This window comes from Nilaparvata lugens, chromosome X, assembly GCF_014356525.2.
Source record: "Nilaparvata lugens isolate BPH chromosome X, ASM1435652v1, whole genome shotgun sequence".
Taxonomy (NCBI): Eukaryota; Metazoa; Arthropoda; class Insecta; order Hemiptera; family Delphacidae; genus Nilaparvata; species Nilaparvata lugens.
The window spans coordinates 4,182,243-4,209,031 of record NC_052518.1 but is presented as its reverse complement, the minus strand read 5'-3'; the positions used below and the strand labels follow the sequence as shown (position 1 = coordinate 4,209,031).

The 26,789-nt window shown below is 34.1% G+C and overlaps 1 protein-coding gene across 9 annotated transcripts in view; it reads left to right on the top strand.

The window, feature by feature from the left end:
• Window positions 1–26,789, top strand: part of LOC111055284 (inositol hexakisphosphate and diphosphoinositol-pentakisphosphate kinase) — a 75,869-nt gene that overhangs the window by 40,266 nt on the left and 8,814 nt on the right. For 3 of the 9 annotated variants that reach the window (XM_039442256.1, XM_039442255.1, XM_039442263.1), the window contains 7 exons: window positions 2,090–2,187; window positions 7,281–7,433; window positions 13,395–13,629; window positions 15,962–16,170; window positions 17,740–17,966; window positions 23,378–23,514; window positions 26,092–26,206. In XM_039442256.1, coding sequence (XP_039298190.1) covers window positions 2,090–2,187; window positions 7,281–7,433; window positions 13,395–13,629; window positions 15,962–16,170; window positions 17,740–17,966; window positions 23,378–23,514; window positions 26,092–26,206 — 1,174 coding nt within the window. The remainder of the gene's footprint in view (window positions 1–2,089; window positions 2,188–7,280; window positions 7,434–13,394; window positions 13,630–15,961; window positions 16,171–17,739; window positions 17,967–23,377; window positions 23,515–26,091; window positions 26,207–26,789) is intronic. The other 6 variants (XM_039442262.1, XM_039442260.1, XM_039442261.1 and 3 more) reach the window with 6 other exon arrangements.

Sequence of the window (26,789 nt, the reverse complement as noted above, 5' to 3'; positions counted from 1 at the left end):
ATGTGGTGAGCCACTATGCACAATGAATGAGGGCAGTTTATTACAGAATATTCCTTTTAAGAATAGAAACGATTTCTAAAAAAAGTTGAATTGGGTGTTGGCACTCTAACCTGACCAGCTCTCCGAGTAAGAGGCGCATGCTCAGTTAAATCTACTGTATTCCCCAATTTCCACTAGCCCAATAAAACTGCAAAAGTACTTTATACATGAATAATGATCTTAGGCTAAGAATCCTCAAAATTTTGAAGAGATTGGAGTGAGCAACAGGTTCTTCATGCAAGAAATGAATAAAATGAAATTAAGTTTACCGGTACTCTGTTGTGGTCAAATTCAAATTTTTGACTACGACAGAGAAGGAAAACTTCACTAGCTGAAGAGTGTTTTTGTGATTAAGTGTACTGTTCCAGTAAGTGTATAATCAGTAAGTGTATAATCAGTAAGTGTATAATCAGTAAGTTTAATCAGTAGCAGGCATTTGAATAAGAAATGAAGGGTATAAATTTGATAATAAATATCATTCAGTATATGAAATGGAATAAAGTTTTATTTACTCTGTTGTAGTCAAAAATTTGAATTTCACTATGTGATATCTCGGGTAGATTAGATATTAATAACTGCTTTTACAAAAGGGTAGACGTGGTTAAAGAAGCTAATTTTTTTACTCTATGAAAGTTTGTTATAATTAAACATTCTCTCTCTACTCTGGCTGCCTAGCCTAATACAAAAAAAAAAACATTGAAAGAGATTTTGAATGGTAAAATAAAACAAAAAAAACCTATCGTTATGCAAATAAAGCTCGATCGCCCCTTGTCATTTGAGTTGGATTAATTTTGGGACTCACCCATAATGAGACGTTGAAGAAATCCATTGAATGATGATTTGGGTGATCCACACTTCCGAAAAGAATTGGTGTCTGAGCGCGCTTATTCGTTCGCTTCAGCGGTTAAAAGAAGAGTGCACGGAAAGAATGCAATTTTTGTCTCAGGTCCGACTCTTCCTACTAGGCCTACACGTGGAAAACTAGACTATGGCAGGGGGGAAGAAGAGCCGGAAACTGTTGATGGGACGAGTGGATGGAAACTATCTTTCCCAGGCTGGGATGCAAGCTAGGCAGTTCCCAACCCTGAGAAAGATCCTCACCTCGTCCATCCGTTAAAAAAATGCAAGCTTTACGTAGCCTATGCTAGGCAGCCAGATAATAAAATATTATGTTCTAATTTTCACTAATTTCAATAACACTACTCCCAATTGCTTCCATTACAACTAATAATGATAACATTAAAAATTTTGACTACAACAGAGAAGGAAAACTAGAGAAGCTAAATAGTGTTCTGGGGAAGTGTACTGTTCCAGTAAGTGTCCAATTTCTAATCAGTAACAAGCTGTTGAAATATAAATTAATGGTATAGATTTAATAATACATATCATTCAGTACATACAATAGAATGAAATTATATTTACTCTGTTGTAGTTTAGTCTTTGTGTTTTAAGGCCGTGCAAAGGCTAAAAATAAACTTTCTACTGGTGATATTTTTCATAGTTTTTCGATATGTATATCATCAAGCTATAAGAATGGAAAAGTTGTCTCAGGAGAACATTTTCTCCCGATCGTTACTTTTTGAGATATGAGCGCCTAAAGTTTAAATTTTTGGGACAGAACATTTCAAATTCGGTAAGAGATAAACCCAAGAAATTTAGAGGATGAATTCTTCATGGTAATTTTGATCAAATAAAACAAAAATTTTCTGAAGATATAAATTTCTGAGAAAGTTATTCAGTTTACTAAAAATTACCAAAAATAACTTTTAGTTGAGTTATTTTTGGTCATTTTCTGGTAATTGAATTCTGATTTTTGTTTTATTCAATCAACATTACCGTGAAGAATTTATCCTCTGAATCTCATGGATTGAACTTTCAATCAACTCAACACAATTATTTGGATATTTGGAAGACACTTGAGATATTAAGCTCTATAGTTACATGCAAAGGATTGTACTGAGGTTTAAATGGAGCTCAGCTTCAAAGCTCAAAATGTGTTCATTGAATGAAGGCATTTTTATCTTGATTTGTATGGTTTGTTTTGATTCAGGTATGGACACTTCTCAGGAATCAACCGTAAAGTTCAGATGAAGTACCAACCAAAAGGACGGCCTCGTGGGTCTAGTAGTGACGATGGTAAAGATAATAGTACGGATTGGTTTCATTCACTTTAGTATAGATTCCATTATTACTTATATTCACTATTTAGATTTAGTACTTTCATCACACTATATATATATGTCTAGCACTGTGATTGAAGTGATTGAACTGTATTAACAAATCTAATAAATTCTGTATAATGTCATTGTATTTATACAGAGTTTAAACATCACAGTAGTTTACTGTAGTGTGCAGAGGCGAGGCGTCCGGTCATCTCTGGATTCGCCGATTACTGGACAGAAATTTATATGTAATGTGTATATTATTTAATTGTAAATATTTAAAATAAACAACAGAGAAACATTTTTTTGCGAGCGCGCCAAGCTCGAATTAAGTAGACTACTGCATCATCAGTTCCATCCGTTCAATGTGATTCTCAAAAATATGCGATTCCAGTAATGCTACTTAGCATTGATTACCACCTCTCTTCTGCATCATCACTCTCCCTCTCCCCATAAACCATGGTGGAGTAAACGGTCAAAGACATCGCTATTTTCTGCGATTCCACTGTTCCGCACCAGTGTTGCAAACCATACGATAATTATTTTGTTTGCAATTTGTTATTGATAATAATTATTATTATTTCTTCTATGTTTGGTTTTGAAGCATCTAAATTCAAAAATCTACTCCGTGAAAATATTAAGAACTGAAAATTTAGTGAAGTAAACAACTAAAGAATTAACCTATTTCGGACTATGTGTAACCTTTTCTAAATTTGGGAGAGGAATAGCACAAGGTTTCCTTATTTTTCTCTCCCTGTCATTTTTGATGATGTACTTGTTGTATGAATCAATATAGAATAAAGAATTTCATTTCAATTTTTTAAATTAATTTGAGGGCCAGTTTCTGAGCTTGAGATTTAGCCAAGTTCTATAGTTTTCAACTCAAGGATTTTTAATAGTAAGCTTATCTTATACTAGATGTCATCTTTCTCGATAAATAATCGTCAAAAATGGAACATTATCTTTAAAGTAGGAGAGGGGGTGCAGCTTTCATTCAAACTTTCAACTGAATTGTTCCTGGAGATGACTGAGCCAAAAAGTCACGCCTCGCCCCTGGTAGTGTGGAATATTTATTATTGCCAGAAAACTACAAAGCTTTTCAACCTCATGCAAGTCAATGGCCGTTATCTTTTGAGCAAGTAATAGAATATTTAAATAGTATTGGAAACATATTTCTATGATACATTCGTATATATATTTTTTTGTCTTTCATGCTTACTCTCTATGAGGCACCCACTAGATCTATAAATGTATTATACAATGTCCATTATGTTGCACACATCCAAATAAACATGTCTGTAAAATTTGGAGTTTTTATAACATTCGTTTGTGACTACAACAAAATAGCATCACTATTTATACAGAGTGAGTCATATATGTATGGGAACCCTTCAATAAATTGGAGACTGCTGTAGATATAATACTGTAACTTCCAGGATAAGTAATTGGTCGAATACTCTACCTTTTGACGTACAACTGAATTTCAACCCCTCATGAGGGGGTGACTTAGAGGTTGTAACTCGAATATTTTAAATGTAAACACCCATTGTGTGGTATATCATTTTAAAGGCCTTTTTGAAACAAGAAAAATGGCATCGACAAAAATGTTTTATGATACTTGTATCCGAAATGGCGGCTGATTGAAGTTTGAGTTTTTAAAGAAATAATTGATAAATTTTAATCAGCCGCCATTTTGGATAAAAGTATCATAGAACATTTTTATTGGTGTCAACTTTCTCGTCATGAGAAGGCCTTCAAAATGATGTAGGTACCACACAATAGGTGTTTACATTTAAAATATTCGAGTTACAACCCCTAAGTCACCCCCTTATGACGGGTTGAAATTCAGTTGTACGTCAAAAGGTAGAGTATTCGACCAATAATTTATCCTGAAAGTTACAGTATTATATCTACAACAGTCTCCAATTTATTGAATGGTTCCCATACATATGACTCACTCTGTATATGAAACACATTTTTGTAAATTCATTTTCTGTAAAGGTTTCATCAGGTCTGCAGTATTGTTCTGTGTACAATAATGTAAGCATGTCGTTTTGCCAACAGCAACGAGTGTTCTTCCTTGAACAATATTTTATCACATGCTTAATAAGCATCACTAACTGCAGAAGGGGAACATGTCCAGTTTTCCTAATTTCACAGGAGAAGCAAAAAACTACTTTACAGGAAAACTAACAAGTAGAAATATTTAGTATTTTGTATATGATATTATGTAATTACTGACCTAAATTTCATTCTACAGAAGTTTAAAAAAAATCAATTGGACATGTTACCTTTTTGCAGTAAACAGTAAAAACTCAAAATAAAAGTTTTTTTTTTCTTGGAAAAAAAGTGAGTGGATAAATATTCGTGATTAGATGAGAACTGAATTTATTTGTATGGTACTAGAACATGCTCTTCAGTTTCATTCCCTTTTTCTGTTGGAAACTTTAAAATTTCATTCCAAAATTCCATCTTATCCAAAACGTACGTTAGACATTTTTTTGTCTTTCATTTCTAGAAAATTTATGGGTAGCTTGTCCTTGTGTTCCTTAGGAAGTTGTAGATTCCACGGGGTATTTCTTAAACGAAATTTATCAGCACGCAGACTTATAGTTCAGTTTAAATGATAGTTACTTGGTTAAGTGGCTAAAATGAAATCATGAAAAAAATCATAACTCCAAAACAAGAGATGATTAAGACTTTAAACAAACGGGAATAGATGTTAAATTTCATTCCAAAGAACTTTTGTTTGACACTTTATATCCAAAAATCGTCATTGAAAGTAGTTATTCAGAAAACATACTCTTGTAAAATGAAATGTTTTTGAAAAAGCGCATTTTTGTCGGTTAAAATCAAGTTTTAGGTGGAAATTTATTGAAGCAAGGATAGTTTATTGTGATTCGATTCGCGTTTACGAGAGGTCTCTATCATGAATCTTAACCATTCTATGACCGTTTTAATGAACGCTGGATCCGCCATTTTGAATCAGCCATTACTTGGCTCAGTCGCGACCCCCAAATGTGCATCAAGTGGTTCGGATAAAGCAGATCATCTGTCCGATATTTAAACATTATTTATGCTAGCACCGCTAGCACTACCTATAGGAGAATTTTTCTATTTACAGCAGAAAGGTAACATGTCCAGGACATGTTCCCTATCTGCAGTAAGTGGTCAATATCACATGTTGTTATTAAGGCTTTATTGACTGTGTAGAAGTTCCATCTCTACAGTAAACGATACATCTATTCATATAAACTTCTTTCAGCTAATAAAAATAAAAATGAAAATTTTGGACAAGTGTCCCTTCTGCAGTTAGCAATTCTTATATTATCGTTCACAAAACAATACTTCAGACCTGTTGTAGCCAGTACACATTAAATGACGTTTCATGTTTTTTATAATATATAAATACGGTAGTGATTCTATCTTGCGGTAGCCACACAATAAATATAAAACGTCACTGTTCTGACATAAAATGATATCTTTGTCACATAATGAACGCACTGTACATAGTACACGTTGCGCTTTTCACTGTATTGCAACACCCCTAAATTTCCTTAGCATTTTGTTCATTCACAATACAACATGTATTCGTTGCGATGCACAGGAAACTTGAAAATCTTGCATTACTGGAATTTAAAACCACACAAATTAAATGATTCTTTATTTCTCAATCACAATGTTACAAACTTTTGTAAGATGTTGAAGTACAAATAATCTTGAAATGTTTAGAAATATTTATTCTTAGCTTTAGGCTAGATACAGACAAATCGATTTTTGCACGTACGATTTTTTCCGTCCTTATAAATTCTATTAGATTAAACAGATGATGTTTGTCAAGTTCCGTTTAATCTGACAGTATTCATAAGGACGGCAAAAAATCGAACTTCCAAAAATCGATTTGTATGTTACTGGCTTTAGAAGTTGAAAAAGATATTATTCTGTGCACGAAGATAGGAACATTTTTTCTCAAAATTGAATGTCCTGATATCCTGGAATAGGAAGACCATACACTAGTATATCATTGCTGTAAAATGAATAGTGCTTATACAATGTGAGGTCATCTTCAAGTCAGCTGTTCCTTATAACTTGACTTGACCATTTTTCTGAAACAGATTCAAGGACCTTAATACTTTTAACAAATGTTCTTTTTCCAACTTGAGGTGCTCATAAAAATTTCAAAACGTCAAAGGAACAAATTATATGAATTGTATCGGAAATTTCTTCCTCTTTTCAACCATAGCCTTAGAATTGGGTTTTCACTGACAGTTTTCTAGTTATTGACGTTTTTCAAAAATATAGAAAAATCTATCTAGTATCTCGAAAACTAAGGTCGATATAAGAAAATTTCACTGGACAATTTATGTTGCAAATTTATTGTAGAATGGTCTTTAGCTGTTTATTTTGTGAGCCATTCTGTATAATATTACAGCAATTTACCATCACAAATTCTTGTGGTAGAGTGGACATTACTGTCCAATCTTTACTACGTCGTCATATAAAAATGTCATTCCATTATTCTATTCTAAATTTTTGGACAATTTATATCCAAATTTGGGAAATGAACAGTTTTGGGCTTTAAGCCTGTTGTTCCTTCCCCAATCATTCATAAATGAGAATTATATTGTATCTATCAATGTATCTAAATTCAAAGCAAAAGTTTTGACCTATTTGACACATAAAACATTTCATTCAGTCCGAGAGTTTCTAGATGACTATTGACAGCTTCTCTTCCTGAGATCCAACCCATTAATACAAGGTACTTAATTCAATGTTAGTTGGATTCAACAAGTAGCCCTACCTGAGTTGTTAATCAACTTTTTTAAGGCCTCCAGTGTGTTTTAGTTAAATTTTTTTTACTTTTATTTGTGATTAACTCATTTATTGACTGTAATTGGTTGGTTATGTTGATTGTAATTTGTATATTGACAAAGCAGAAATTCTCGACATACTGTAAATGTTATGTAAGAATATGAAATTGCTAATAAAGAATTTTGAATTTTGATAAATAATAAATGCTAGATTACAAGTAGATAGCACATTACACCATCTGTCCAGATTTGTTGCTTACCAGAACAGTTTGTTGTGATTCAGACACACCGAAGGAGCCCTCCCTGGTGTTGATCTTGAAATGGGGAGGAGAGCTGACGCCGGCCGGACGAATCCAAGCCGAGGAACTGGGCAAGATTTTCCGGTGCATGTATCCAGGGGGACAAGGTAGACACGCTGGCGGTTCGTACTAGATTTATATCATTATCGGCATGCATTGCTCACATGCTTGCAATGCTTCTGCAGATGGGCGGTAGATGGTAAAACCTTTCACTAACATTTTTCTCAAATACCTAGTAGCAATTTCTTCAATTCTTCACTTGCAGCTTTTTATAGGTGTTGGGGAGGTAGCGGGCCAGGTATTATAGTTAGGTTAGGTTAGGTTAGGTTAGGTTAGGTTAGGTTAGGTTAGGTATAATGGCAACATACTATAATGGAACATTTGATTTACAATCTGGTGTTTCTATCCTTGTCTATCATTCGACAACGTATGACTCATCAGGACTGTAATGAGGTCCACGTTATATTTGACTAAAATTGGTGTTGTTATTCCTTGTCTTTGATTCGACAAGGCAGATAGCGCTACCCTTCCAGAGAATTTTTCATGACAGCAGGCATTCTCACGGTTCTCTGCCTCTATTGTAAGGTCCACGTTATGATGGCAGTATTTGATTAACATTGGTGTTGCTATCCTTGTCTATCATTCCACAAAGCAGATAGCCCTATCCTTTTCTAGCTCCGCAACGTTTCAAGATCAGTTTTTCATCGTAGAAATATAAAGCCGCGTCCACACTATGTCGATCGACACCGATCGACAATGTCGAACAAGTCTGGACGTGTCGCTAGACATTGTTGAGCGCTGTCGAGTCTAGTCGAACGCAACCCGAATCAGGTCGGTCCGGATCAAAGACAGTCGAGTCGAAGGCACCAGTGTGGACGTGTCGATCTTGTCACTGCCGTTTTAAAAAATAGAATAGTGCTATACTGTTGTTCAAGTGCTTAAATTTTTATTGAAAATGAATTGGAGTGATACCCAAACGTCGAATTTTATTGAAATGTACCGTGATCGTTCTTACTTATGGGATTCAAGTGATGTTGACTATAAAAACAGAAACAAACGGCATGATGGTTTGGTGGAAATTGCGGTGTCATTTGGCATTGAAAAAGTGGAGGTGGAAAAGAAAATTAGAAATTTGCAAAGTTAATTTGCAAGGGCAATAAGAAATAAATCTTCCATAAATTCCTCCGTACTATACTTTTTTCTGCCTCGAACAAGGCTAGGCCGTACCCAAAATCTCCGCGAGCGACTATCTTTTTGGCTTCCCAAGATGGCAATAAGAATTGCAGCAGAAGCCGCTGCTCCAGCATCTTCATCATCACTCATTTTATATAAAAACTCGATTTATATTTAAAATAAAACACTCGATTAAATATAAAACACTCGATTATGTATGAAAATTTATGATGGTTGTCGGTCGACTCGTCCACATGTACTGAGGCAATTTTGTCGAGTTGACACAGTCGAAGGTGTCGAGCGACTTTATCGATAGACCGGGTCGACAGAGTCGATCGACATGGTGTGGACGCGGCTTAATGTAGAAATGTCCATCATTCGACAACGTAGGACCCATCAGGTGAGGACAACGTAGGACCCATCAGGTGAGGACAACGTAGGACCCATCAGGTGAGGACAACGTAGGACCCATCAGGTGAGGTCCACGTTATAAAGGCAGTATTTGATTAACATCGGTGTTGATATCTTTCGACAAATATCGCTATCCCTTTTCTAGATCACCAACGTTATCAGATCAATTGTAATAATTAACAAAATCTTAATTATGAAAATTGATTAGCGACTATAGCAGTTAATACAGCGCGGCTACAGTCTTCCCTTAAGAATTGGACCTTAAGAAGTATAAGCAAAGAACATTGCCTTTTCTCAACTAGAAAATTAGAAGTTGTCTATGATTTTAGGTGGGACTGTCAATTTTAAATATTTCAAGTATAACAATCACACAAGGAAACAATTATTTTCAACAAATAAGAATAGCAAATGTTTTACAAACAGTAGAAATCATGCTTTTGGACTCAGGGGACCTTGAAACTTATAGAAACCTTGAAATTAGGGTACTTTGATATTTTTTGGAAAGCAATATTTCCCTTACCTATGGTAATAGGGCAAAGAAAGTAAAAATAGTAGTTTTTGCAATTTGTTACTTCCTCTGTAATAGTTGAAAACAATGCTACAGCGTCTATGAAAATTTGGGCTTTTTTTAGACAGTAAACTTAATGCCTCCACGTTTCCCAATAATGTTCAAACTGTTCTTGAACTCAAGGAAGAAAAACCATAAAGAGATTCTGAGCTATTCGCCCATACTAAGACTACACATTTAGGACTATAAATCACAAAAATTGACATGCAAGCTGGTATATCAAGTTTTATAGAACACCTGTTTTAATAAATACATTTTCCATGTACTGATGTGGTTAAGATCCCAAGCTCTACTCCCACTTGAGAAATAAATTTTCTTAATCCTTAGAGGATATATTTTCTACTAAAATAGGAATCTCGTACATCTAAAAAGAAATTAAAACGGCACGGTGGTAGTGTAGAGATAACATTACCTCTAACCTCATGTTTGAGACTTACCCATTTTTTAGAGATGAGATTAAACCATTCATAACTTGTGTTAATCTGAAATCAATGTCTATCCTATACTAAACCTCTCAAATCCAAGTATATCAAGGATACTACACCCTCTGTTATTAACACATTTGATATTAACACCTCTTGAATCTTGAAGATACCAAATTATTTGATACTAAAGCATCTATTTTAAATTCTTAAACTTAAAATCTCAAGGAATTATTGTTGTTGCTCTTATCATTTATGTTGATTCTCAGGTCAGGTTCACCTAATATGGTAAAAATAAATGCAGCAAATATTGGAATAGACTGATAAAAACTTGACAAACTATCCGAATATTCACTGTTTGAAGTCTTTTTATCTTTAATCACTCAATATTGATATTTTTTATTTGTTATACTTGGTCGTAACATTCTTAGAGTGCATTACCTATCACACTTCTCTAGAACCACGTCGTTTGAAGCTTTAATAAATTCACTGATAGCATGGTAACTTGAATATAAATAAACTTACATTTTTTATATATTGCTAAACCATTGCATGTCTCGAGCCAAGTATTTGCAATGATGAAATTATTTTGATTCAGTTAGATGTAACTGATTCTTTAAATAAAACTGATTGAATAAATATTTGTACAGCCTTAGTTTTTTATTAAGATTCCATGGAGAACATCTCTAGCTCCTCAGCTTTCTGGAACAAAATCGAATCTGAAGTTTTTTATGAACAAGAGCTGAATATTTTTTATTTATATTTATATCTGCACCTATATTACGGAATGAGCTTATATATGTAAATTTTGTCCAAAAAATTCAATACCAATGCTTCATATGCTTCAATTTAACATAGATTTATTAGCATTGCCTGTTAGAAAGCAAGAGTCATTTTCATTAATGTCTTCATGAACTTAGAAAAATGAATAAAATAAATTTCTTGATAACGTAATCTTGCCGATATCAAATAGTGCAGAACTTATTATTTTAAAAAATGCTGTACATATAAATATAAATATTATCTTATATTTTTCAATTCTCTCTTAATTCTATTGTTTGTAATTGGACTGGTTCTAAAATGTTCACAAATCCTTAAAAATGTTGCACTCTATCAAAACTGAATAATGAAATATTGAGATTTTTTCGATTTAAAGCACTTTTATGTTCAAATTAAACTATAAAAAATCACTAACATACATCTTAATACTAATATTCTCATTTTTACCAATCTATTAATTGGGGGTAGACATTGAGTTTGAGTTATCTTACAAAATAAATCCTGAAAATTACCTCTTCAATCTTTGTTATTCAAAATGTTTTTTTTTTCAATAACCAATCGCATGTTTCTTTTGTCCATTTATCTCATGAGGCAGAAAGCCCTGTTCAAGACAGTCTGTAGTAATTTCCAATCAAATCATATTGATATCAAATCGTATCTAACATGTTAAAAATATTGACTGAAACCTATACAAAAATGAAATTTAAAAAATAGATAGTCTCTCATAGTGTACTAGAAATTCATGGTAAAGCATAGAGCACATATTAGAGCTTGCAGGCAAGCATAGATTGAATAATCAGTACAGGGAATAAAATGAAACTTGAAATTCTCAACAAATTCCAATTGTAATACTCCTTGTGAAAATATAATATGAACATTTTTAATTCCTAGATATTTATCGTACAAAGGTCACTAGTAATTCAATAAACAACACCAGACAAAACAAAAACGGCCTAACATGTTATATCCATCTTAATAGAAAATGATTTATCATCAATGACTGTATATTCTCTTCCACAATACATTCATTGATATTGGGAACCCAGTATTTAGAAACCAGAAACTTAATATAGAAGAAACTTAGCTTCATTTATCTCACAATTGAAATGAAATCTATGAGAGTTGTGAAATAAATAATAAATTTCAACTAAGGATACATGCAACACTGGATGCAAAAACTGTTGAAAATTGCTATTCCAAATTACTAACAATAGGGAGTGTCGCAGATGCAAGACGATCAGGAAAACCATCAACGTCAAGGACAGCAGAGAATGTTGACAGAGTTCGTGAAATGTTCATGATGAGCCATAAGAAATCACTGCATCAAGAATCTCGTGGCTTCCATGGTTTAAAACTGAGATCTTTCTTAAGATCGTTGCAACAGAGTAACGTGAAAGACCACTTTCACGAGATCCTTGATGCAGCGATTTCTTAGGGCTCCTCATGAACATTTCACGAACTCTGTCAACATTCTCTGCTGTCCTTGACGTTGATGGTTTTCCTGATCGTCTTGCATCTGCGACACTCCCTGTTGTTAGTAATTTGGAATAGCAATTTTTAACAGTTTTTGCATCCATTGTTACATGGATCCCTCGCTCAGCCCTCCACCACCTTTGTACTCGCACCACAGATCCCCAGACCTCATAACGAGCTGCTATTTTGGCTCTTTCTTCCACAGTCAAGAGAGGGGGCATTTCTAAACTGAAACAAATGAAAATATTTCAGAATATACTTCAGAAATATTTGAGTTTAAAGATGACCAATAACAGGTCTAAACGTAAGGGCTAGTCCATATTAAGCGTTTTTCCAGGCGGCAACAATGGACTAGCCGTTTTTCCAGGCGCCAATCGGAGAGATTACTCCCCTGCCGACTCTAAAAACGCCTGAAAAACCGATTAATATGGTCTGGCTCCAAGTGTTTCCTATTCGAAAGTGTTTTTAATTCAAAGTTCAAATCGATAGTGGTGGAAAAGAATTGATTTAGGGCCATATGCTAACACTACGTTTAACCTTCCGGCAGACGCGCTGTTGTAAAAAGTACAACAGTGTCAGTTTTTTGCTGCACAAAACTATTGAATGGGGTGGTGTCAGTGAATGAGTCACCTATGCATTCCAAAACTTTCTCCCCATCACTCCACTGAGTTGCAGTATCAACCGAGCAATGGTTCAGTCTTTAGGTGCCATTTAGTCGCCACAGTGCATAAGTATGATAGATAGTGCATATGATAGGGAAAGAGACTGCCAACGAACAAATAACACAGAATTGTTGGCGTTGCTTGGTGTAACTTATTGGGCTACGAAAAGGTAACCATGCATAATGTTCATGGGCATAAAATAATCCAATGAGATGAAAATATTAATTATACAAATAATTAATATGTTTTGACAGTAGACAGAGTACATCAAACATAGAAAATAGTATGTTGTAAAAATTACAACATGCTACTGCTCGTGTGATTGAGTAGGGCGTGACTTCCGGAAGAGTAACGCTAAACCACAATTATTTGTAGATATGTTGCATTTATCATAATGTGTTTCATACGGGGTTTGAACGAACAGCTGACATTTCTCCGTTTAAACCGAGTATCTGCATAACGAGTCTTACAACACCAAACTCTGGTCTTCTTTTCTAAAATTATACTGTAAGCTTTAATTCGAAGTGCTTGAAACTATCTTGTCAATATGTCTAATCGTCTTTTGTCTTTGCTTTTTCTTATTGAAACAAATAGGTGAATACGCGGGAAAGCAAGGCCTTGGACTGCTACGTTTGCATTCGACATTTCGACACGATTTGAAGATCTATGCCTCGGACGAAGGAAGAGTCCAAATGACGGCAGCTGCATTCGCCAAAGGCCTGCTTGCTCTCGAGGGGGAACTCACGCCAATCCTCGTTCAAATGGTCAAGAGTGCCAACACTAATGGTCTACTTGACAATGACTGCGACGCTAGTAAACATCAAAATATGTGAGTGTTCCAAACATTTCGATTCTCTTACCTGCTTATTTTCTATTATAGAATCAATACTCGACATAGGAATGACATCAACATTCCTTTTGTCCGTCTGGATAAGGTCCAGTCATCTTATCATGGATGGACACGTTAAGCCGTCGGTCCCGGCTGCCTAAAAAGCAGTCGTTAGGTCATGTCAGAGGCCCTGAAATTGATCAGTTGCGACCTGAAAACTCTGACACCAGACCTGAGCCAGCCAGGTCACTCGATATTATTATTATTATTATTATTATTATATTATTATTATTTATTATTATTATTATATTATTATTATTATTATATTATTATTATTATATTATTATTATTATTATTATTATTATATTATTATTATTATTATTATTATTATTATTATTATATTATTATATTATTATTATTATTATTATTTATTATTATTATTATTATTATTATTATTATTATTATCATGGTTAGACATGTATTTAATAAACTGCTCCTCGAATTTAAGAACATTGAATTTAACCAGAGAATTTAAAAAAACTCTACATAAGTGGCTCTGCTTGAATCCTTTTTATGATGTTTAAGGGTTTTTCAGCTGCCTGAATCCAGCATAGACCTGCAATGCTTTACAAACACTAAAACCATACAGGCATAATAACTTATTGACTTGGACTCTATTATGTGTAGGTGTTCTAATCTTTTGACATGATCTTATGCATCTATATATTATGCTCATGGATCTAGGAATCATTCAATCAATCAATCTTTTTTTCAAAACATACATGAAAAAGTCAAAAACTTAAAGCTAAAGAGAAAAAGTGACAGTTTGAAATTCATTTTTTACAGTAAACTCGTTTATACTGTAGCATGCTAAATCTATCAAATATGCTCTCAACAATTCCTTGAACTTTGATGTAATAAATTTTCGTTATTCTACCTTTTTTTTATTAATTCTCTATCAAAATCTGATGTATATTTCTTATTTTCTTTTTGCAATTTGTATTTGTTTTCATTCATCTTATGCTTTTAAAATCTTTAAAGTGTAATATTTATTTTGTCTAAGTTTATTAATCTTTGTAACTCGTATTTTTTTGTAACTGAGCACCCGCCGAAAAACCTTCGGGTTTGGCAGGACCCTCAATTGTTTGTATTGTGAGTAAAAATTTTGATTTTTTTTAATAAAAATTTTGATTTTTTTTAATAAAAATTTTGATTTTTTTTTTTTTAAATAAAAATTTAGATTTTTTTTTTATTTTTTTCCATCAGGTTCATGTCTTATGCAACCTGGGAGACAACCAATAAATTTTATTCCCGTGTACGTTGGAATTTGTTTATATTTTTCCTTATTGTGTTTCTTTATTGTAAAATTATTTTTATTTCCTGTGTTGTAATTATGTACATCTACTTGCCGTGGGAATTTAGATTCTTTAGTTTTTATATATAATATTGTCCTATAAATGTACAGGCTGTACACCGTCATGAACTTTAACTTACTAAAAAATGGCTTGCATGAATGCTCTCTATTAAGATTTAGAATTATTCTTATTGCTTTTTTTTGTAATAGGAGTATATAATTTAAGTTTGAGATGCCTGTTCCTCCATATATTTCAATTCCATATGAAATGTGGGAATGGATCGTTGCAAAGTACACTACTTTTAACGTTTCTAAGTTGGACATTTTTGCTAGTCGTCCCAGCGCGAAAATTCCTGAGCTTAATTTTATACATATTTTTTTTAATGTGAACAGACCAACCAAGTGTTTTTTCAAAGATATAGACCTAAAAATGTAATTTCTTCCTCATTATTTCCGGAATTAATATAGGAAGATCTAATAAAACAATTTAAATTCTTGAAGTACCCTTTATTCTTTAAAAACTTTAAAATAGTTCAAGAACTAGTTTTGACCCTAACTTAGGTCATTTTCCAAAACAAATATTAGGAAAATTACCTAAGTTAGGGTCGAAACTAGTTGTTGAACTATTTTAAAGTTTTTAAAGAATAAAGGGTACTTTAAGATTTTTATATAGTTTTATTAATTTGTTGAAAGTAGTGAAGTGTTTTTAGGAAGATCTATCTATATTTGATAGAACGAGAAATAGCTTGTTAGCTTGTAACCATATTAAGGAATAACTGATTAAGGAATCTGATAGATGAATAAGTCTGTAATGATGAATGTTCTCTATTGAGTTTTCAAGTCGATGAAACATGTGCATGTATGTTCCACCGTTAGTGACCAGCCTAATAGATGAAAAACTATATTGAGCCACATGTTAATTTATTTCCAAATTTTCATCACTCCGGTTTCTAATAAATGATACTTTTTCAATTGCAGGGCAAAAGCACAGCTTCATAATTTGATGCAGCAGAACCGAGATTTCACAGCTGAAGATAGAAGCTCGATCAACCCTTGTAATGCAATCAGTATATCCATGGCTATGGATTTTGTTAAGAATCCAGTCAAGTGCTGTGAACGAGTACAAGATCTCATTCAAAAGTTAATGAACATAGTACGCACAAAAAAAGATGATCCAAAAACAAAAGGTAATTATTATATTCAATCTAAGCTAGCAAAATTAAAGTACGTACTTAGTACACACAAAAAAAGATGTTTGTTATTAACAATAAAGGGGTTATTATTGATTCGGACTGGTTGTTCCAACCCAATGGAATTCCCCAGGGAACAATACTGGGTCCAATACTTTTTAACATTTATGTGAATGATCTTCCAAAAGAACTATATTCCAAGGTCATTCTATTCGCCGATGATACAACAATTCTAGTTGAGGGCTCAAAAGGGGATATTCAAATCAAGACTCAAACGGCAATTTCAGACTTAAATCACTGGCTCAATGAGAATCACCTTAAAATAAATACCAACAAAACAAAAATTCTTCAATTTACAGCATCCCGTCGAACTTTAAACAACAATATACCTAACGTAGACCTATCAGGATACGATCAGTCAAAAGTGACGAGGTTTCTCGGGGTCGAGCTGCAGGATGACTTGAGGTGGGGTGATCAGGTGCAGCGTCTCTTGCATAGGATATCTGCTATTCTGTTCTCGCTGAGGTGTGTGAGGGGAGCAGTAGGGTATAATTCCCTGCTTGCGATCTATCATGGCTATCTCATGTCTGTCATTCGTTACAGTTTGATATTCTGGGGTGGCTATGACACACACCTTGGGGTAATTTTCAGGAGGCAGAAAAGAGCTCTGAGAATAATCTTCAACCTCAGTGACCGAGCATCCTGTAGGCCTTATTTTGTGAGAGAGAGTATATTAACTTTGCCAGCCATGTACTTTCTGGAGATCATCACGTACTTTAGTAAAAATTGGAATTCTCATCCGTTTTACTTGATCATTCGTACAATACGAGGAGTGGTGGATGAATCCTCGGTTACCCGGCACATAGACTAACCCTTCTGGAGAAAGGCCAACACTATTGCGCAATAAAAATTATAAATAGACTCCTCCATAATTTTAAAGATTTTTCCAACTTCTCAAAGATGACTGGAAGGATAAGGAAAGTTCTGTTAAAAAGAGCGCCATACACAATGGATGAATGTGTGGATGTCTTGAGGGAAGAAAATTACATATCATACAATTATTACAAAATAAAAATTTCCTTTAAATCAACTGAAATTAATCGATTTCTTCCAGGGGGTGCTCCTGAAGGCAGTGTTTTTTCTTTGACGTCTCCTCCTTGCACTATGGTACTTTCTGTGTTTATTATTGATTGTGACGATTCAATGTTGTGAAGCTTGTCTTTTATATGCAACTACTTTAAATGAAATGAAATTTGATTTGATTTGATGACCCGAAAACAAAAAGTAATTATATCTCATCTAAACCTGAATTTGGTTGCACTCTTCTGTGTACAGATATAAGCTTTCCTTTTCTAATTCCTCCAATTTTCAATGAAAATACCAGGTATTGTCAAACCTAAGATAATCACAGATTTGTTAATCTATCGTTGGACAATATCTGCTATTTTTATTCAGTGTTATTATTATTATTATCCTTTATCCAATGCAATTATAACTAACATTTTTGTCAGTGAGGTAAAAACTCACCTGTGTGAAATTTTTTTGATTGCTGTTTTATTGTTGTAGATGCTGTACTGTATCACGGTGAAACTTGGGAACTAATGGGACGAAGATGGGGAAAAATAGAAAAAGACTTCTGCACTAAAAATAAGACTTACGACATATCTAAGATTCCCGATATTTACGACTGCATCAAATATGATTTGCAACATAACCAACATACTCTCCAGTTTGATCAGGCTGAAGAGCTGTACATCAATGCAAAACATTTGGCAGACATTGTCATTCCTCAGGTGGGTGCGCAGTGCACAGTGCACAACTTGATATTTTTATCACATTTTGATTGTTCTGTTCAGTTATTTATTGAAAATACATTTCATGAGCTAATTAAAAAGCTCATTTCATGAGCTAATTTGTTTATGTTGTATTAAAACTCCAAGAGGTTTACAGCTTAACGCCAAAACAAACCTCATTTACCTCAAAAGTATTATAAGAATGTTGTTCTCTAGAAAAAAGAGTTTAGTATTAAAAATTCAAACAAAACGGATAAAGAAGACAGAAAAATTATTAGTTTTAGTTTAGTTTAGTTCTAGTTTTATTCTAAGTCATTGGCCAGCACTGCTGGATAGACTGTGTCAGGGTTTATAAAACATGTCACAAAAAAAAGTTTAAAAATGTCATCTCACTATCAAGAAATTCACTGAGGCTATAGAATGGATGCTCCACCAAGAGTGATTTCAAAACTGCTCGGAACTGTCTATCACTTCCACTATCCTTTACCCACTCTGGCAGCATATTAAACATCTTGAAGGCAATGAAAGGATAACTCTTCTGAGTCCTTGCCAAGCGGCATCTTGGCATGTTGATGAGGTGAGTCTGACGGGTTCCATAGTCATGTATCTCACCACGAGAATCAGCACTCCTAGCACTGTCTCTGATGCGAACCACACATTTAACAATGTCTGATTTACAACAGTAAGCATTTTTAATCTCTTGAAGAGTGGTCTGCAATGAGCCATGTAGTCACTGCCCGTCAGCACTCGCACAGCCTTTTTCTGCAGAAGCAGCACATCACCAAGTCGTCCAGAGTGACCCCACAGGTGAGGTCCATAACAGACATGGCTGAGAAACATGGCATAAGAATAAGAATAAGAATAAGAATGTTTTTATTCCTTCAAGCATTGTTTACATTGCAATTGGAAACGTCAAATAAATACACAGTCAAAACATGTAAAATATTACTAAAACTAGACATAAGTTGAGAATAGGCTAATTGATTTTCAACACAAACATATCAATATAATCGAGTACGGTAAGATCACATAATGTTCTTATATTCTAAAATCACAGAATATCTTCTAATTGAGGTTCTTCAAAGATTAATAAGGTTTTCATAATTAGGCAAAATCTTCCACTGTTACTTGATAAAAATCAGAAATAGAATATAAGGGGGTTTTCAAAAGGAGAGACTCTAAACAACATTTAAATTTTGATTCGTGTAAAACCCTAACCGAATATGGTAGTGCATTGAAAAGCTTTAATGATATGAGACTTGGACTATTTAATACCTTGCTTAATCTTGAGTAGGGTACATCAATTTTGGATTTGTTCCTAGTATTGTAGCTATGTATTTCATCCCTACAGTGGAACAAGCCTATCTTTCTCTTTACACTCATCAAGAGCCTGAAAACTACCATGCCATGCAAAGTCATGATTTTCTCTCCAACAAATAGAGGCCTACAATGATCCAAATATGCTGCACCATAGTAGACAGTAAGCAGGTATCCGGCACCAATTTCCGATTTCAACTTTCGCAGAAGATAGAGCGCACTGGACAGCTTGGAGCAAACATTGACAATATGACTTGTCCAGCTTATTCTGGTATTCAAGGAAAAACCCAGCAACTTCACATCAGTTGCAACCACTCGACCAGCCTGTCCCAAGGAGCATTAAAAAAAAGAAGTTAAAGGTGTAAAATAAAACAAAGAATATATTGAATGATCTAAGTAAAATGATGAAGTAAAAAGGGTGACTGCGCCCTAACTATGCCCCCCATGTATAAAATAAAGGCAGTCATCCTATTCTTTTCTATTCTATTCTATTCTATTCTAAAATAAAATATCTTGAATGATCTAAGTAAAATAAAATATCTTGAGATGACAACATCACCTGATAGAAGATACCAAGAAGAACTTCGGATAAATAACTATACTTTTGAATCAGTGAACAGTTTTATATACCTTGGAACAGAATTAAATCTTAAAAATGTTATGGCCAGGACATCAATAGAATAAACCAAGGTTTTAGGGCTCACCATGTAAATACCAAGCTTATCAAATCAAAATCGATCGAGCAGTCGTAGCGAGCAGACGTAGTTTTTGTTTTAGTGAGAATAGTTGAAGTAGTGTATGCAACAGTTAATGTGCTGAGTTCAGTGTTTTAATTGTTGTGCGCGAGTTCAGTGCCCTGCGCCGAAAATTCAGTTCAGTGTTGAATTATCATCTAGTCCGGCTTAGGAATGTAAAGAATGTGAGGAATGTCGACTCCCAAAAGATTTCCAACCTTCCTCGTGCCAGAGTTCGAGGAGGAGGAGGAAACCGATGACGACACGATGAGTCAACTTAAACCGGCTAAGAGCGTTGATTCAGCGTCAATGACTGTCAACGTCAACGTCAACAGCTCCCCGGAATCGTTTCTAAAAACGAACCAACTGAAAACTGCAACAGAGCAGTTTTTGTACAACGCATGGAAAGAAGTCACTTGTCAACAGAGTGGAGAGAGAAAGAATGAATAAGCTGGAAAAGGAGTTGGAGAGAGCACGGTTGGAGATTAATCAGCTGAAAGAGATGTTTTCTTCAGCATCTTCAAAGACACAGAAGCTTCAATCATCAGCTTCAAATACAATGCAACCAGCATCGTCTATAAGTAGCAATAAAAGTTATTCACCACCGAATTGGGAGGAAGAAGAGAAAATGGTGGCATCAGAGACTGCATGGATTCTCCCTAAACAAAAGAAGAGAAAAATCCGTGACTCACCAGAAAAAATAAGGCCTGCAACTGAGTCTACAAGTATGAAACCGACAGAAAAGAAAAACAAGCCTCCACCAGTCATATTAAGCAATGTTCAAGAGTATTCGAAGATTAAAGAGGCATTGAAATCGAAAAATCTCAATTTCAGTGCCAACATGATGAACAACAACCAGCTAAAATTGAATGTTGAAACTGAACAAGAATACAGAGATTTAACTAAGATGTTAAATGAAGCTAAATATGAATGGCACACGTACGAAAACAAACAAACTCGTCCAATTCGTGTCATGGCTAAAGAGCTTCATCCATCATGCGATCCAGAGGATATAAAGAACGATCTTCTAAGCAGAGGCTTTCAAATAATCAGTGCTGTCAACAAAATGAAAAAAGTGAAGAAGGATGGAAAAGAACACATTATCAGACTTCCAATGTTCATGTTAACATTCAAGAATACTGAAGATACAAAAAAATATATGAAATTAAACATATTTGCTATATGAAAGTGAAAATTGAATCAATTAGAAGCAATAAAATGATTCCGCAGTGTAAACGTTGTCAGCGGTTTGGTCATACTCAGGCATACTGTCAACATGAACCTGTGTGTGTGAAGTGTGCTGGAAAACACTGGACCATTTCATGTACCAAGGCTAAAGAAACCCCAGCCAAATGTTTCAATTGTGCTGAGGCTCACCCAGCTAACTACAGAGGCTGTCTTATCGCTAAAGAACTTCAGAGAAGAAGAACTGAAAAAGACAACATAGTTAGAAGAAGTAGCGGAGTAAAACATACAACCCAACAGAGGAAATTCACTTCTAGAAAGTACACTGGAGAAATATCCTATTCTCAAGTATCAAAACCCCACTCCAAGCCTACAACAGGAAAGTCAACCAAAAGCAGCAACAACAGCAACAACAACCAGTCGATGTTAATAAGGTTTTGCAGGAAATTTTAAACAGTTTAAACATTCTTTCTGGACAACTTGACAGCTTGGAAGGGAAGAGTAAGAGTATCGAGAAAAAAACTAAAAAATGAATATTACAAGCCAACAAGATATTAGGATTGCTACCTGGAATGCCAATGGAATAAATAATAGAAAACAAGAAATAGAAATATTTCTAAAGACCCGAAATATAGATGTGTGCCTTATCTCTGAAACCCATTCAACTGAGCAGACTCACTTCAAAATCAATGGATATAATGTTTATGAAACTATTCATCCTCAAAATCAAGCAAGAGGTGGAAGTGCTGTAATAGTGAAGGAGAGTATTAAACACTATGAAGACTTCAGTATTCAAAGTAATGAAATACAGCTAACTGTAGTTGGAATAGAGTCTATCAACCAGAAAATACTTGTTGGAGCTGCATATTTTCCACCACGTTACAATTTAAAGAAAAAATGATTATACAAGTATTCTTCATCAGCTTGGAGATAGATTCATAGTGGGTGGAGATTTTAATGCCCAAGCATAAGGATTGGGGTTCAAGACTCTCAACTACCAAAGGAAAAGAACTCAGAGAGGCTATCCAGGAGCTGGGTTGTGAATTCCATTCAACAGGAACACCTACTTATTGGCCAACAGATTTGAATAAAACTCCAGATCTTCTAGATTTCTTCATAACAAAGAGAATATCCAGTAATTTTATTGACATTGAAGAGAGCTTTGACCTGGATTCTGATCATTCAGCTGTAATTCTCACACTCAGTGAACGAATAATAAAGAAAGAAGACAGACCAATGTTAGTCAACAGAACAACAGACTGGGAAGCTTTTAAAGTGGATTTGGAGAATGAAATCAACTTGAATATTCCACTTAGAACAGCTGAGCAGTTAGATGAAGCCGCAGAAAATTTCATGTGGCAAATCCAGAAATCAGCCTGGAAAAACACTAGACAATACACCAGGAGAACAAAAGGATGCAATTACCCACTGGAGATTCGACAACTTGTTTTAGAAAAACGAAGGGCAAGAAGAAGATGGCAACAAACTCGTGATCCTGCTGACAAAAATATCTTGAATAACAAAACACAACAATTGAGAAGAGAGATAAGGAAACTAACTGAGGAGTCCATTAATAACTACCTTCAAAATTTGACTGCTGATGCCAGTACAGATTATTCATTATGGAAAGCAACAAAAAGAATTGAGCGACCAATATCACAATCCCCTCCAATCAGAAAACCAGATGGTACTTGGGCAAGAAATACAGAGAAAGGCAGATATATTGCTAATCATCTAGAATAAATCTTTCAGCCAAACAACATTCAATCTGAAATTGATCCTGAAGAAGATATAATAGATGATTTAGATACAGAGATTGATCTAGTTTCTATAAATAAGGTTCAAGAAGAAATAAAAAATAATCTGAATACTAAAAAAGCAGGTAGTAATCAAACCCAGGTGCTTATCAGAATCAGCTGACTTCAAGGTTATTTTACAACCCTGGGGCCGTAAAAATTTTACCGGCCTGGTCAGAAAACAATCACTTTCGGTCTCCATATGACGCACGTAAACCAGCTCATTACATCCAAGTGGGGCGAAAAAGTATTTTAGTTCTAGGAATTTTCCATCCATTATAATTTTATTCAACACTAGGATGAATTCTCAGTTTGAACGTGGGCAAGTAATAAATTTAGACTGAAAATGTTCATTTCAATTTGGTTATTTTTGTTACAGGAGTACGGACTAACTGTTCAAGAGAAATTGACCATTAGTCAGGGAATCTGCACACCTCTTTTGAAAAAGATCAGAGCTGATCTCCAAAGAAACATTGAGGAGACAGGAGAAGAAACAGTTAATCGTTTGAATCCAAGGTTTGGATGATTTTATTCACTTTCAAATTTATGTATATAAAATATATCAAGTCTTATTGGAGACTCAGTACCTATTTGATGAGTTTTTTCTTCATTTGAAAAATATTCAGGAAGTTAAAGTGCAATTTTTAGTGAGAAAATATGAAGAACCGAATACATTACCTATAAACTTGAGTTTTGATAGGAAATGACATTGGGTAATACGGCAAGGCAGAACATCCAAAAGGATCTCTCTGCCAATAAAAGCCATAAGTATAAATAAAATAAAAAAATGTAGTACCTTTTAAAGATAATAATAATTATCTACAAGAAAGTTGACCAAATCTTCAAATCAACATTTTCCATACATGAAGAGGCATATTGTTGTAAAGAGTTATGTTACAATAATAAAGAAATATAGCTGTAAACTTATGAAAATCACTGAACCAACTTTCTCATTCTGGGTAATCCATAGAGAAAAGATACCGTTAATACCATTGCATTATTGATCTCTCTCTCTCTCTCTCTCTGATAGTACCAACTGGGATCAACTAACTATATTCAATCAGCTAATCATATCTACTAAACATAGGCCTATTGCTGATCCCAGATGAAAATTAAACTCAATTCATACAACCCTCCCTTGAAAGGCTATTCTTGTCTCTTTAACTGATTCTAATACAAATAATTTATCATTGATTGTGTTCATGGGAGGTTGCGGTGCATGTACGGCTTCGGCGAAGTGAGCAGTAACCAGAAACCACGTGACTGGTGCACCACTACTTGCTCCCACCGAACGAAAATCTAATTCTGGTTCACAGTTTTTGGCGCGCACTTTTGAAATTAATCGTTTACAGAGCGAAGTTGACAAAATAATAAAAGTGTTATCAATATAATCATTTCAGTTGTTTTTATTATCATTAAATCAATAATAATTATTAATTTATAATTTGAAAAAATGATATCTATAAATTTATCATACAAACTTGTCCAAGCCAATATTATTTTTTATGTAGGTTGCAACAGACCTTATCAAAAATGTAATGTTGGCTACATCAGGTGAATACTACCATTTTAGGCCTATGTTATCTTATCACAACAAAGCTGGAGTATTGATTAGTTATTATAAAGCACTTGGCTATTCATTTTTTTTCCTTATAAAGTTTTTCTTATAATTAATGATGGCTCGTGCTGTCATCAATGAAAATTTGACTACTTTTTCTATGCAATTAGTGTTAATGAATTACACGTTTTATGGAATATTAGCAAAATGTTAATAATTGAAGTTTCTTGATTCATTTCCACTACCCAGACATTTATCTGGATAGATCCTTGCCTGGGAATAAATCAACAAAATATATAGTATTCCGACTAATAGATAAACACATCTTAATATAGTAGAATAGTCAATAAAGCTAAAAAATAATTAACTTACCTCTTATTTATTACCTCTATGATGAATAATTATTCATTATTCACTCAATAATGAATGAATTTCTTGCTTTTCCATCAATGGAATTAAATACTTCGTACGCCTCATCTTTTTTTTAGTCTATAGATTCTGGATGTGAAGACATAACCTAACAGAACAACAGACAACCAACGCTTTAACTCTTGACCAATAAGAAGCGTTGATCCTGGTACCGGTTTTGTGGAACATACTTTTCGAGCGGTGCAAGTGAGCATGCACCACTCCACTCTGTTCCAAGATGGCGACTGGTACCTGAACTGTCAAAAGCTCCCACCGAACGCATTTCCGTGTCCTTGGTCGAAATCGTACATGTACCGCAACCTCCCATGAACACAATCATTCATATATTCTAGGTTTGATATGGACCTTTGAATAAGATGTAATTTTTCAAGGGAAGCGTTGATTATAAGTAATGCCTTCTAGAAAGTGAATGTTATTTCTACGGTTTACAGATAAACCTTTGCACAGATGTAGAATTTACAAGGGAATACGATCAGGCCGACCTAAGTTAATTTTTAACTTTATTTATAACTTTGGTAAATTTTCAAGTTTAACCGTTTTAAAAATCATGAATAATGTGAAATAACACATGCAAGTCCTGCTTCACAAGGAAAGAATGAAATAACGAAAAAATGTAGTAAATTTAATGGGATATCCAAGAATTTATTGTCATATATCAATCATCATTGGCTACATAACTTTTGGTGGGATCAATATGTTCTAAAATGGTCAAATCTCATGTAAAATTTTATTTGGTATCCAATGGAACCGGACTCAAAATCACATCTTCAATGGTCATTGAGGTATTTCAAAAAATGTGCACAATTTAGTGCACTTCATGGGATATCACAAGTTATTATTATTTATTACATTGAAAATCACAAATCTTAATTAAAATATGATTGGGAGAAGACAACAGGCATAGCCCAAAGCTGACTCCTCCCAAATTTTTACAAATAAAGTTTCAAAAAATAAGAGGTTAAGTTTATTGTCATTTCTCGATAACCATCGGCTAAATATTATGAAAATTTTGCTGCTTTATCAAAAAAGACAAACATTTTAGCCTATAGCCAAACTATAAATTTGATTCTATTTGATGTTATTAACTAAAATAATATTTTGAATAGGTACTCTCATGGTGTGTCGAGCCCTGGTCGTCATGTCAGAACCAGACTTTATTTCACTAGCGAAAGTCACGTTCACTCTCTATTAACTGTGCTACGTTATGGTGGACTCATTGATGTAAGTTTCATTGTAACCGTTATTTTCCCTCAAAAATCATTCTTCTACTAGTAAACCAACAAATTATCTTGTAAATTATAAGTAAATATTTTGAAACACATATAAATAAAAATAGAAATATAAGTACTGTTTTAAAATTGTTATAAAGGGTACTTAGATTTATATTTTTGTAAGATTTATTTTTAGATTTTATATTTTTATATTTTTCCAAGAGTAGCTCCAAGGAAAAAACTACATTTTTGCGGCCAATTACTAGAATTTGATGGCGGGATAGAGTTGTTGTGGTGAGTGTTTTGGTTTCATGAGTTTGTCAGTCTCTGTGTTGAGAACGAGGTTAGATCCAAATTTAGTAAATTAAATACTGTCCACTATTTACCAGAAGAAACATACATTTTGAAACATATGTATTCCTTTTTTTATATTCGGTATCTTCTAGGGCTACTCTATATTTTCAAATGAATCATCTATAGTCAACCGCAGGAAAATAGCCTGATGGAAATTGGAACGGCTGAGTACTTCCTCACCATCCCCATAACAATAAACGTTGCCAATTCATCAGGTGTATGATAAAAATATTAATCAA